This window comes from Typopeltis vanoorti, chromosome 21 (assembly GCF_054136105.1).
Source record: "Typopeltis vanoorti isolate ZY-2024b chromosome 21, IOZ_Tvanoo_1.0, whole genome shotgun sequence".
NCBI lineage: Eukaryota > Metazoa > Arthropoda > Arachnida > Uropygi > Thelyphonidae > Typopeltis > Typopeltis vanoorti.
This window is the reverse complement of record NC_143569.1, coordinates 65,920,382-65,934,791: the sequence shown is the minus strand read 5'-3', so window position 1 is coordinate 65,934,791 and position 14,410 is coordinate 65,920,382. Positions and strand designations below refer to the sequence as shown.

The 14,410-nt window shown below is 35.9% G+C and overlaps 1 protein-coding gene across 1 annotated transcript in view; it reads left to right on the top strand.

Moving 5' to 3' along the window:
- The window catches only part of LOC150094935 (blastula protease 10-like), a 96,226-nt gene that overhangs the window by 26,465 nt on the left and 55,351 nt on the right, over window positions 1–14,410 (top strand). The window contains exons 5-14 of the mRNA XM_090411153.1: window positions 2,644–2,685; window positions 3,776–3,947; window positions 4,058–4,184; window positions 4,439–4,514; window positions 4,627–4,821; window positions 4,980–5,112; window positions 5,251–5,397; window positions 5,543–5,646; window positions 5,897–6,039; window positions 6,359–6,470. Coding sequence (XP_090267279.1) covers window positions 2,644–2,685; window positions 3,776–3,947; window positions 4,058–4,184; window positions 4,439–4,514; window positions 4,627–4,821; window positions 4,980–5,112; window positions 5,251–5,397; window positions 5,543–5,646; window positions 5,897–6,039; window positions 6,359–6,470 — 1,251 coding nt within the window. The remainder of the gene's footprint in view (window positions 1–2,643; window positions 2,686–3,775; window positions 3,948–4,057; window positions 4,185–4,438; window positions 4,515–4,626; window positions 4,822–4,979; window positions 5,113–5,250; window positions 5,398–5,542; window positions 5,647–5,896; window positions 6,040–6,358; window positions 6,471–14,410) is intronic.

The window sequence follows — 14,410 nt, the reverse complement described above, 5'->3', positions numbered from 1 at the left end:
TATTCTTGCTTTATTATTATTATTATTATTATTATTATTATTATCGGAGTCAAAAAGATTCATCATGGGAGGTTCCCACTGTTACATACACCGTTTATCATACCGCGCCTTAAATATGTTCACTGTCTCCGTGCTCACCACCCTCTCGGGCGATGCATTCCAATCACTCACCACTCCCCATGAAAAATCATATTCCTCACACCCTTGCTAACCCACTCCTTATATAGCTTCCAGGGAAGCTGTATAAGGAGAGGGTTAGCTCTTGTTCTCTCCCTATCTTCACCCATTCTATGCACAACCTCCCCACATTAATATGGGAGAGGTTTTGATCATATCCCCCTCTCCTCCTTCTAACCACCAATTTCTGCAAATTGCATCCTCTCAATCTGCCCTCATGTTCGACATCTCAGAGACCAGAAACCAACTTAATCAATCATCTCTGGATCCTCTCCAACATCTCATCATCCTTCTGAAAACCTGGCAACCAAATCTGTGCACAGTAATCCATATGCGGCCTGATCAAAGGCCTTGTACACTGGAATCAAAACATTCTTACTTCCATCTGTCTTTGTTCTCTTTATCATTCCCATTATCAGCTGTGCTGTCCTCACAATTTTAGCAATATATCCTCGAAATTCTCCAAATATTTTATACATACAAAATGAACAACAATGGACCCAAAACAGACCCTTGGGGTACACAACTAGTAACTTTCCTCTCCTGGGATAGCGCTCATCCATAGACAACTTGCAGATGCCTATCAGACAGCCAATCTCCAATCCAGCGTAATCTACTGTTAAGGCCCATCCGTTCCAATTTAATTACCAGCTTGTCATATGGCAATTTATCAAATGCTTTTGTAAAATTTAAATATACCCCTGTATATGCAACACCCTTATCCAACGCATTTGTCACGTTATTATAAAAAGTAAGCGGATTGCTAAAGCACGATCTTCGTTTAGTAAATCCATGCTGACTGCCAAAGAGTATTTTTCTGTTGTCAACCCAATTCTGAATCTTAGTCCTAACTAACTTCTCTAATACTTTAACCACAACTCCAGACACAGGGACTGGTCTATAATTCAAAGCCTTACTCTTATCGCCTCTCATGAATTGGAACAATTTTACCTTCTTTCCACACCTTGAAAGACTCATGTCGAAAGGATATAGTGAAAGCTGGTGTTAACTCTCTGAAGCACTCCCCCCCTAACACGTGGTGATGCAGTATAAGGTCCTGCAGTCTCATGACATCAAGTCTATTCAATTCCTTATATGCTCCTGTTCACTTACTAACAGCCTCTCCTCCTCCTTTCCCACTGCTTTCAAGTTCTGCATGATGCCACATTCATAAGAATTTTTATTCCCTCATATGGAGTTTCCTCCCTTTTCTCCCCGTCCTTATTGGGGCGAGTTGAGTCCCCTAATGGGGGGTAAGTATTTATGCCTGTAGATCTGTTCACGGGGCCGGTTTGCCTGCTTGCGGGATGAAAAACCCCAGATAAACTGGGGGGAAAAACCCTGCAGTCCACGCCCAAGATCGGCTAACTTGGCTCACCGACGGGAATCGAACCCAGGACACTCCTTCCCCAGGCATATGGTTACGAAGCGCAAAGCCACTAGGCTAACCGCGCGGACATTTCATAAGAATGAAATACCTTTATAAATCGCCCATTCAATATCTCAACTATATCCTCCGCAGAGGTTATCATTCCTCACTTGAGACATAATATGTAATAAAATCTCTTTTGTTACTTGTTATTCTAACTGCTCTTACAGTTTTATAAATTCATTGGCATAAGTTGCTCATGGACTTGACAGTATTCGTTAACGTATTCATTAATAAAAAAAAAAAATAAAGTTATTAAGCTTGTTGAGCTGAATTTGTGCAAAATTGGTTACCTTTATAAATTTTTAATTTTGTAAATACATAAAAAGTAATTTCATGTCTAAGAAGCGAAGTAACTACAATTGTAAGGGCTTTTTCAGTTGAAGGTGAATTAGCGTCGTCATTCTAAACAACTCCAAGCCTCAAAGATATTTTGCGATAATAGCTATTGTGTGGAATTGTGGGATAGATACCGCATTTGAACCTTAATTGTAGTTTAATACGGTTAAAGCAGTTCAGAGAATTATGTTATTGTGAGAATGTTTTTTTTTTTTTTTGAGAATTCCTCGGTTATCGGAGGAAGCATGGAATACGTTTGCGTGCATGCTGAACTTGGTGACGTCAATCACACACATTAGACACGTAGATAATCTCCTTCCTTTCCCAACCCCATAGCAATGCTGACGTATTTATAATCTATAACCAAAGGTAGGGCAACCGAAAAAAAAAATAAATAAAAAAATTAAGACTTATTAACTGTATCATTCTTTCCAACAATGTATGTTAAGAATATCATTTATCCGAACCATGAGACTTCCAGGATTGCATAGACAGATTCCGCCACAGCGCCATCTATCGATAATAATGGAATCTCACAAAACATGCAACGATATAGTAATCAAATTATTTTAGTTACAATATCATAAAAGGCTTCATTTATTATTGGTATTATAATTATAATTATAATTTATAATTATAATTTCATTGGAAGAAAGACGAAATCTGGTTTCTATAATTCCGATTTTTATTTATGCTAGGCTGAGGACAACAATCTCATGGAAGAACCACAGTTTTACAAGGTAAGCGTTTAAAATAAATTCTCAATAGGTTAGTTTTAAATGGGTGAATAGAATTTCTTCATGTTTAATATATTTATGTAATTTCACGGCGCACATTGTACTGATTCGAACTCTTGTCGAATATATCATGATCACACATCGTATCAAAAGTAACTGGAAAGATAATCAAAGAAAAATAATTAGTTTTATGTTAAGACCCAGAATCCTGTTCACAGTTGAAGAGGAAAAACAACTTATTGTACTGAAGTTTGTTTTAGTAGTTTTTGTACAGAAATTCAGATAGATTATTAATCTGCATACGCTTTACAGAAAAGCCCCAACTGCCTACACTTGTAGATAAATCAACATTTATCTACAAGTGTATATTCTTGTAGATAAGGGAAATTATTCTTTGCCAACATATGGCTGTAATCCTCTCAATTCGTATCACAGTCAGAGGATCCAGAATAGTACATTTATCTTGCTGTCTTACAGGAGAGAAGAAGAAGAATAGGGTGATCTATGTTGTTCATCAAATACTAGAGAATTACTAGAGTGGTTTACAGAATCTCCTCTCTCTCTCTCTCTCTCTCTCTCTCTCTCTCTCTCTCTCACACACACACACACACACAAACGAAATGAGTCAAGTGATTGCAAAGAAATCTACTTGTTGCGCATCAAGTCCCCTGGAAGTCTTTAGTCACATTTTTTTTATTTAATCTTTCAGGCAATGTCACCATGAGGAAGACTGTCTTAAAGATTTAATGACACACCATTTTAAATTATTTAATTTTTTTTTTTTCAAGATGATATCAAAAATATCTTTTGCGCGTATGTTGCAAATGTAGAATTTGTTTCTAAACGTATAAATAGATTCGGGTAAGATCATAGGCAGCACCGATGCTAGGGCATATGCTATCCCAAAGTTAGTACTATTTTACACCCGCTAATTTCAAAAAAAAATATACAAAATAAAAAAGAGAGTGTTCTTATAGTTTGAGATCCAATTTTGCTGGTTTTTGCCGCCCTCAAAACTTCTACACATTGCCTTACTTGGTCTTTATATAATTACTGTTGTTGCAGAGGAACTTGAAACAATTCTTTATTTCAGGTGTCCATTCTGGAAAATAACCCTGAACGAACAGAGAATGGAGAGATGATTGTGGAAGGTGATATTGTAATTCCTCTCAACCAATCAGGAAACTACCTTGAAGAGAGAAAAGCGACCATTAACCTTTTATCGCTTTGGTTAACCGGACAAGTGTCCTATAACTTCCATTCCTGTAAGTTCCAGTTTGTTTTGCTTGCCAAATCTTGAGGGTATTAAACTAAACTTGTAAACATCGTGCAAACCCACCTACAAAAAATGATCAACTGCTTTCTGTTGTCATAGCTGTTAACCCAAAGACTAAGGAAATTATTCGAGAAGCTTTGAATCACTGGGAGGATCATACTTGTCTCAAATTTTACGAGAGGCCACTTGACTGGAGTTATATCCGCTTCCGTACAGACCAATCAGGGTAAGAATAATGCCAATATAAATTTATAACAATGTAATAATAAAATATACTGTTGAAAATGTTAGGATAATGTTGTTGATGGCGCCATCTATGGATAACAAAGATGAATAAAAGTAATTATATTTCAACTGCACGTAGGTGTATTTTTGCTCTAGTTTTAATGATAATATCATGCAGGAAAATATTACAAACCAAATAAATATTTTTTAATTGTTATCCATAAAAATCAGTTGATTGTACTGTCATTTTTCCAGGTGTTGGTCGTACATTGGAAGGCAACAGTTACCGTTTGCAGGTCAAGATGTGTCTATAGGTGATGGATGTGCCCATGTGAGTAACAAATAAATATCATACGTCGATTGTCTCCTATGCATTCTGTCTATTAAACAATAAATAAAAAAAAATGCGCGATAATAGAATTAATTGGAACGATTTGTTTCAGAGAGATATCGTGGCTCACGAGGTGGGACACGCTATTGGTTTTTATCACGAGCAATCACGACAAGACAGAGACAACTACATCAAGGTGTTGTGGAACAATATGAATACAGGAACGGAGGCTCAATTTCGAAAGGGTTTCGAATCTTCAAGGGGAATAGAGTATGATTATGGTTCCATTATGCATTATGGGCCAATGGTGAGGAACTGTTTGGTTTTATTATAACAAATAAATGCCTTAAAACTGGCCAAATTACATCTAATCGAAAAACGTAAATGAAAACAGTTGTTTGAACAATTACACGCACGCACGCATCAATTACTTACCCATTGAAATTCATCTGATTTATTTTTCAGTCGTTTAGCGCTCGGCCTTTTGAAAAGAACACAATTGTCGCTTTAAATCCCCATAACCAGCGGCTGGTTGGAATAGCTAATGGCCTGAGCTTCCGAGACGTCAAAATGGCGAACATCCTCTACAGTTGCAACAGTAAGTTGCTTCATTGCCAGAGCTAATATTTTAAACAAATAAATAAAATTTAGAAAAGATAAATAAAAGAATTATCTTTTATTACGTCACGGTTGTTTCTTCAATGCCTTTTTTTTTTTTTTTTTGGTCTCTTTTAAGATCGATGTCCTAACAAAGGCGATGAAGATCTTTGTAAAAACGACGGTTATTTGGGACCGTATAAAGGCGAAAATACTCCTTGTACTTGTGTATGTCCCCCTAGCACTATCGGAAGGTATTGCCAAAATGCTACAAGTCGCTATTATGGTAAGGATTAAGTTAGTTCTGATGATAGCATTTCATTGTTCTTTAACACCTTAAGAATTTTAATATTTTATGTTGTTAATGTGTAAGGTAGCACAACAACAACAATTGATTTCGTAGTTTAATTTTTAATTTTTTTTTTTTTCAGCTGAATTATCTTGCGGAGGCAACGTTACTGAAGAAGGTACAATTGAAACACCAAATTTCCCCGAAAGGGGAAACCCTCCAAAAAGCTGCAGCTGGTGGATTCAGGTAACTTAACTAAACACGATGTTTACAATTTTAGTTTAATAATTTTTCAAAACTTGTGTCTGAAGCTATAATATACAATTAAGGTAAGAATGTTTAGTTCAAACTTTATGCGATGTATGCAATGCTAGGGAAAACTGAAAATCACGTACAGTGCTGCCATCTAACGTGTTTTTCAAGAATTAAAGATGCTTTTTTTCCCCCTTCAATTCTTAGGTTTATCTCAATTGTTTATTCTTTTACTTTTAAACAGGGTCCATTAAACAGGAAGGTTGAAGTGGAATTTCAAGATTTTAGCTTCCGAGAGAGATTGAACAGACCATCCACTAAATATCATAAGAAATGTATATATGAAAGAGTAGAAATTCGGAATAAGGATTTATACGATGGAGAAATGTAAGTAGTAGACTTTAGGGGGAGAAAGGGGGGGAGATGCGACCGTGATGGAATGACATTTAATTCCTAATATGATGTTAACTTGCTAATATCCATTTAAGTGTTCATGCTTGGGTGAAGATTCCAGGAACAATGGGATAACACTCACTTTAACCTTAACTATGACAATTTGAATTATTATTCATTGAAATTTATTATTATATTTATGTTATATAAATATGTACATTACGTACATAAAAGTGGTGTGATAAAATGAAAGTTTTATTTATTTATTATTTATTTTTTAAAATTTTTTTTTTTATTCGTTGTTTTTGAACAGATTCTGTGGCACCGACATCGCTCCCGGAACAAAAATGACTTCGTCCGGAAACAGTTTTATTATAATTGTGTCTGCAGACAACTCAAGACAAGGAAGAGGCTTAAGAGCAAACGTTAGATTCGTATAAGATCATTGAAAAAGTGTCCAATTATTTAGATGTACTTAGGAGCTTGTAAAACGTCTGAAAATGTACGAATAAAGGAAACAAAATTTTATTCGAAACACTGTCGTTTGTTGACTCCTGAATCCCCCCCCTCACCCACCTCTTATTCTAGTTTGGAGCACTTTAATAATATTGCTATTACAGCAGAGTCGAAAATGCAAGTGCAAAATACAAAAGTAGCCTTGAATACACAACAATACACACAACTCTCGTCTAGTAACTTTCAATTACACGCAGCGCCATCTATCGTCCACCACCACCAACAGTATATTTTATCGGTGAACTGTGTTTTTATTATTATTAAGACATTTCTTGAATAATCTTCGAATAATTTGTTACAGAAAATAAATGAATGATGTAAGGAGGTAACCATTTATGGAATGCAACATTTTAAGGATCTGGAGTGGGGTGGGGGGGGGGGTTGTCGTGAATCGATATAACACACGAGTTTTTTTTTTTTTTTTCGTTAATATAAATTAGAGGTGAATACACAAATTATTGAAAAGAAGAGACAAACGATAAACAGTACGATAAAATAAATATAACAACAGAGTTTAAATAATAAAAATACATTTGTTAATATAAATTTGCTGCTACACTAATATTAAAATTATTTAACTCAATTAAATGCCAGTAAGGGGAAAACCAAATAAAGAAATCGAGTGTGGATTTTTAAAATAATTTATTTCATTGAAATGTCAATCTCATGACAATTTGGAAAGCAATAATAATTAATTAATTGTGATTTAATTTTAAATTAAAATAAGAATTTTATTCCAATAATTGATCAACACATCTTGTTTTTATTTAAACGTGAACGATTTAGTGATTTGAAAACGAAACATAATAAACACCACAATATATAGTATAGTGATGCCGAAATTCTGTGATTTATATAGGAGTACAGAATGTCGTATATTTATATACGAGATGCTGTGAATTATGTACACGTATAATGCTGTTTGCTAAGGGCTATCCTTAGCAAAGAGCACAATCTAATTTAAAAGATCACGTAAGGATTTTCGACAGTTCCTTTTGATTGTGTTTCAAAGAACAACAAATAAAGACAGACAACAAAGAAGAACAAGTTCTCATAGTCGTGGAAAACATCAGCGTAGGGTTCACCTGGAAGCAGCGCACAGGATATGGTCAAAGCATTCGACAAAATATGGCACAATTGGCTTCTTTTCAAGCTCCTGAGGCGAAATTCCCGCTACGACTGGTTAACTTACCACAGCGATCGCAAACTATGAGTAAAGTACAGGGAATTAGGTTGTCTAAACGCAACATCACTGCAGGCATCCGGCTACCTCTGCTGTTTGTTATCTATGTGGCTGATATCCCAAGCACAGTTGCCACCACCCTAGCCCTGCACGCAGATGATACTGCAACAATGGTTCGCTCCTTGCAATCGAAAAACTGCAAAGCGCAGTCTCAATACAAGAACAAAACAATGGTTCAGAAATGGAGAATTGGTTCTAATGCAGAGAAGAGCGATGCATTGTTATTCACAAGAAGAAAATGATCGAGATAATTTGTCTCCCTTATTTAAGAAAGTCTGTAGACTACTTTTAACCTAAGGGACACATTTTTGCAATCAGTTATCCAGTCTGCTTAATCGAGTTATTAATGTACCGCTCTACAAGAGGGTGAGTGTTTGAATCCCGCTGTGAACACGGACATGTTTGCTATTCTTTGAGTGGGAGGTGAATGTCGTCAATCGGTGTGACAACCGACTTGCTTTCAGGTCTGAAGCGGCTTCATAAAATTCTACGTGCAGTGTCCACTTTCAGGAATAAGTAAATTAAATCAATAAGAAAAACCTATTAAAACATTCCCAGCCCAACCCACGTTTACAATCTTTTATGGCACCTATAAAAGAAGAATTGAACGTAGAATTTTACGAACCACACGAAGTATTCAATGATCAATCTTCAATTAGCCGCCAAATATGGATGCTGATAAGAAATGAAATGAGTGGATGAAAAAGAGTCAGAATTGGATGCAGTTAAAATGATAACTGGAGCATGAAGTTAAAGTGATAACTATATATATATAGTTATCACTGAAAGTACCTCAGATTATTATTATTATTATTATTATTATTATTATTATTATTATTATTATTATTATTATTATTATTATTATTATGACATGTTGAGTAATTTTCTACTTTTTTTTTCTCTTACTTTATTTATGAAGAGTAGAATGAAAGTCAACCATTGGCTAACACATAAATCAAAAATCGGGAGAACCCACATTGATGAAGAAGAATCAGTTTACATACATTTTTCTAAGATATTCATTTATGTTATCAATTGGCAAATTTGGAAATGTAAAGATTTATTTGTTTTCCAAAATAATAGATCAATGCTATTTATGAATTTTTGACTATCATTCGCACCTTTTCTTTTATTGATAAATTTCATTGCAGGTCAAGTATTTATATTTTTCAAGTTCTTGTATTATTATTAGTTAATGGATAAAGATTTGGTGGTAGTGAAATGAGAAGATGAAGAGCTGTAAGTGTTAAGTCATAGAAGAGAATAAACCTTAAGAAATTTCAACGATTCATAGATATTTCCTGCTAGTATTCGTAAAAAATGTACGACACATGGATAAACCGATATATTATCAACTAACCAATGAGATTCGTCTTTTAAAAACAGTATCCTTAATATATTGAAATTTCACGACAAACCAGATGAATCTGCGAAACCACCATCTTACAAGTATATTTTCAATTATAAAATTGTTCATAATTCGCATGCGCGGTTGGCCGAGTGGTTAGCGTGTGCGCTCACCAGGCTACGGACTCGAAATCCCACGAGAATGAATATTGGGATTATGTCTAGGCAGTAGATGAATTTCATCATTCGGTGTGAGACAGCCACTCCATTAAGTAAAGACCTGAGCGGTTGAAAAAAAAAACAACTAAGCGGTTGAATGCCACACGCACACACAAATAATAATAATAATAATAATAATAATTGGTTTTCTCTGTTAACGAATCGGATGTTATATCCATCTAAACGTCAACAGGTTAAATGATTGATTTTTTTTAAAATTAAAGGTGTGCGTTCGATTTCATTCCCTCGCAAATCCAACCTATCTTGTTCAACAGCACAAGAACTGCAGAAGTAAATGCATTTCATAACTTCAATACAGTGGATTAGACGCATGCAACGAACTTTTTTGTGTTGGTTAATTTCATAGGAAACTATAGCTCCAAACACAGGACGTATCACCCAAATCTGGAGGATTTGGTGATATGTCCTGTGTTTGAAGCTATAGGTTGAATTTTGCCATCAATAAATCAATTAGGGAGACTGATTATTTCAACTCAAAAAAGAAAGCAAGAAAAACAATCTGTGTCTTAATAAAAAAAATAGATCGTTCTAACATCATGTCAACCCTATAAAATGACTTTGGGGTGATTACCTACATACTAAACTAGAAACTGAATACTGCAAATTTTGGTATTTTATATAAAAATTACAAGTTTGAATTCGGAGGTAAAATCTTTGGTAACACTATAGCGAAAAAAATAAAAAAATAAAAAAACAATCATTCAACCAAATAATCTTTTCGGTGCCATTTTTCCCTACCAATCGTAGGTTTGCATTGCTGGCAATGGTCGATCCATGAACAGTCATGCCATCAGCTGATGGCCTAACGTAACAAGTATCTTAAGCTGAGGAAACTGCAAGTTAATGTAAGAAACATTCAGGAACTACAAAATCATTCAAAACTCACTCTTCTTTCTCACTTTCTTTTCTTCCCTCTGATGTGGGTTGCGGGAAGTGTCGTACTTGGAAATTCATCAACTGGTATCGTTCGCATGCTGAAAGATACGAAGAGCACATCGGTTCCTCTTTCATTTGTAAGTTGCGAAATTTTCACGACGTGTTATATTACATGTCACGTGCTGATTAGGCCGTTTACTGTTGTCAATTTGATTGGTGTGTCCCACATCCACGTTCCAGTCTTTTCAGAAGACGCTGTCCATGAATTCAAGTTTATCCACGCCTCCTTCCTCGAACTATGTTGAACAGAAGACATGGTGAGTTGTCGTATTAAAAGTGGGTTGTTGTTGTTGTTGTTGTTGTGTGTGTGTGTGTGTGTGTGTGTGTGTGCAGTAGCGTTTGATGAGGGCTGTTCCCCATCTACATCTCACCGAACTATGCGCAGGGAATTGAAGACGATCAGTGTTATCAGTGGCATGTCTACAGGGGAAACCTTGAATCACTGATAGCGCGAGCTCACTATTAGTGATGGCTTAAAGATGGAAGCTAGTTTTCAATCCATCGTCAAAAAGTTAGGATTAAAGTAGTTCTGAGTAATTCCTTTTGGAATAAAAGGCGATAGAATATTTATTTATTTATTGCATATGATTAGTCAACGTTTGAGAATCTGATTTTCCTTATCACGAATTAGCTGAGTTATTTGAAGAATGCATCACCTCAAACCCAGTCATGTACATGTCTCCGAGAATGTCGTGTGTTAATATACGGAATACGGTAATAATAATAATAATAATAATAATAATAATAATAATAATAATAATAATAATAATAATAATAACTTGTATAATAATTCTCCACGACACAGGCCAGAAAGCCTGTCCGGATTGACTTTTATCTTATGCCTAAATATCATCTACTCCCTAAGGGTAATAAATGTCGTTAACGTTTTATTTTGTTCTTGTTGTAATAAAATTTATTTATATATACTGTATATACTACGCAGCTTTAGTTCACACGATAGTAATTCGGGAACTCCAAATCAGCTTTTATATTAGACTGCGCAAGATACAATAAGCATTATAGTTATAACGCAGTTATTGAGAAAATAAGAAATTAACTTTAATGATTCAACAATAAAAAAAAACGGGAACACGCTACTTCAAACTTGGAACTTCTTTGGGAGATGGACCGAATCCTTCACTCTTCATCTGTTTTTAGCTTGTGTATGAGGGGATTATTGTGGGTAATTTACCCTCATTTTGAGCATTGTAAGTTGGATTAGCTTTCTCTTGCGACGAAGGATTTCGGTTTTTTATCTTTGAAACAATCTGAGGGTTTGTAGTCCGCTTATGTCGACTTAGTTGATTTGGGTGATTTAAAGAATTTTTCTGCAATGCCTGTCATGTAGGTCTTGATATCTGGCTTCTCGGTGTAACTGGAGGTTTCTGATGAACCAAGGGGCATTAAATGCCATTCTTAGGCATTTGTTCTGGATCGTCTGTAATCTGTGAATGTTTTGTTTAGACGTGAGTCCCAAAGTTGAACTACTGCAAACATCCTTATAAGGACTGGCTTAAAGGGGCGAAGCGAGAATGCATTTCATCTTCCCCGTTATCTATTGTGTAGGGATAAGGTGTTATTGAGCTATTAAAGCTCTGATCATGGCAGGAGGGTAACAGCAATAGCCGAGCCTCAGTCAGAACTTCATTGGCTACAGCATTGCCATCCATTACCCTACAAAAGTATTAATTCCATCGCCTCCTACTGCAAACACATTAACACATACATTAACATTTCTGGCTAGATGGGTGAAGCAAAATTGCTTTTCATATTCCCCTTTGTCTATAAAGGAAGAACTTTGAATGGAGTGTTTGTGAGCTATATGCTCGCCCATTGAGGGCAGTGAAGTTAGCTGTGTTCAGCTGAACTTAAGATAGATTTCGGTCTTTTATATTTGTTGAATTCTTCTTCATTATATTCCGAGGCTTCCTTGATTCACGGGTTTGGATGGTTACTCGTCTTGGTAAAGAACTTCTCAGCTAGATTTATGAGAAAGGAAGAGATATAAGGGATATTAACTTCTCCATGGATCTGGGTGTTTCTTATAAACCAAGGGGCATCCAGAATCATCCTCAGGTACTTATTCTGGAATCTCTGAAGTTTTAGAATGTTTGAATTTGCGGTGTGGCTTCATGCTGGGGATGCGTAAGTGATAACCGGTCGAATTACCATTTTGTAAATTGTTAATTTTGTTTGCGTGTCCAGTTTACTTTGTCTGTTGATCATAGGGTAGAGCTGTGCTAAGACGTTGGATGTCTTTGAGGAAATGTAACTAATATGTTTGCTGAATAGGAGTTTACTATCAAGAATCACTCCAAGATATTTAACTTCAATCTGCCATGGAATCTTTACTCCCAATAAATAAATATCCTCCATGGTATGGATTTTCTTTCTAGTAAACAATATAGCTGAGCTTTCTGGGGGTTAACTTGGATCCTCCAGTCTGCCATCCACTTTTCTAAAGTGTGTATGCTAGATTGTAGTCTTTTAGTTGCCAGCAGTATCATCCGCATATAATGCAGTGAATGTTGTTCTTGGGTTCAGAGGGATGTCCGCTACATAGATTGAGAACAGAAGAGGTGCCAGAAGAGATCTCTGAGGTACGCCTGCCGAGATCCTGCGTCTGGTGGAAACCGTTTCGCCTACCCTGACCTGCATGTATCTGTCTTTCAGGTAAGAATGTATTACCTTTATTAGCCTGACTGGAAAATTAAATTTTATCAGTTTGTAGAGAAGGCCTTGATGCCATACTTTGTCAAATGCCTTCTCTGCATCGATGAAGATGGCAGCTCCCGTATTCACACAATCCAACTGGCATTAGCCAATAAAAATATATTCGTCGCTGTTCAAAAACTTCTCGCATGTTACAAGAAGTCGGTGTTTTTATTAATTTTATTAACAAAAACTTGTTTAATTCTTCATCGAAAATATTATTTAGATTTTCCTTTTAAACATGCACAAGTGGCAAGGAAAACTTTCTAAATTTAAATTTGATTCTAAATCTCAGGGGAAAATGTGTAATTCATCAGTCAGTAAAGTACATAAACGAGCCATTGAAAGTGAAGATCTCAATGCCAGCCCTTCCCACTCACAAGAAACCACTTCTGACACAGGTAATTCAGATAAAAGAGAAAGTGATAATAGTTATTATTCAGATTCAGGTTTACAAGGTTCATCTAAAAAGATGAAAAAATTCATATAAGCAAAAATTCAAAGAAGAATGTTGGAGGATCCCTTTCTTAAATCCTGGATCAGTTCAGGTAAGAGTAAAGGACACACTGCTTATTGTAAATTTTGTGATATAAGCATTAATGGTAGCAAATGTCTATTGATTCGTTATGCAAACACTCCAAAACACTAGCAGAAGGTAAAATCTAAAAGAAGCACACCAGGTATTAATGTCACTGTTTAAATCCAGTTCCAAATACAAGTCGAAAAACAAACTAAAGAGGCAGAATTAAGATTATGTGCATAGATGCAGACAGGCCCCTTCCGTACCAGGGTGTAAAGGGTGCAACGAACCTTACAACACAATTTAGGGGCGGTATAATCGAACACGTTCATAAAAAAATAGGGAATAAATAATACACTGAACTGTTTGTGCATATTTGTCACCTTCTAATGTGAGAGATTTCAGTGAGGGGCTGAGTCGCTGGGTAGTTAAATAAATGGTACGAGCTTCAACACAACTTACTTTAATCACTGCTCTCAGCACACTGAACAAACATTCTAGGAGTTCCTTGAGTTTTCTTCTTGATGGACCTGTGTTTCACTCAGGATTTCTCCATGAGTGCAGGTCACAAAGATGCCTCCAACGATCTCGATTTTGAGCCTCTCTTTTCCATGTTATACCCATAGATTTTTAGTGGATCTTCTCATCTTGTAGGTGATCTTCCTGGTTTTCTCTTTATTCTTGGTTGCAAGTCGAGTATTCTATATGTCCATCTGTTATCCCTGAGCCTGGCTATGTGACCTGCCCATCTCATCCTGCTTTCATATACTACAGCTACCATATCTTTTATGCCTGATCTCTTTCTTAGTTCCGTGTTTCTAACATGTTCCATTTTGCTGATGTTACAAATC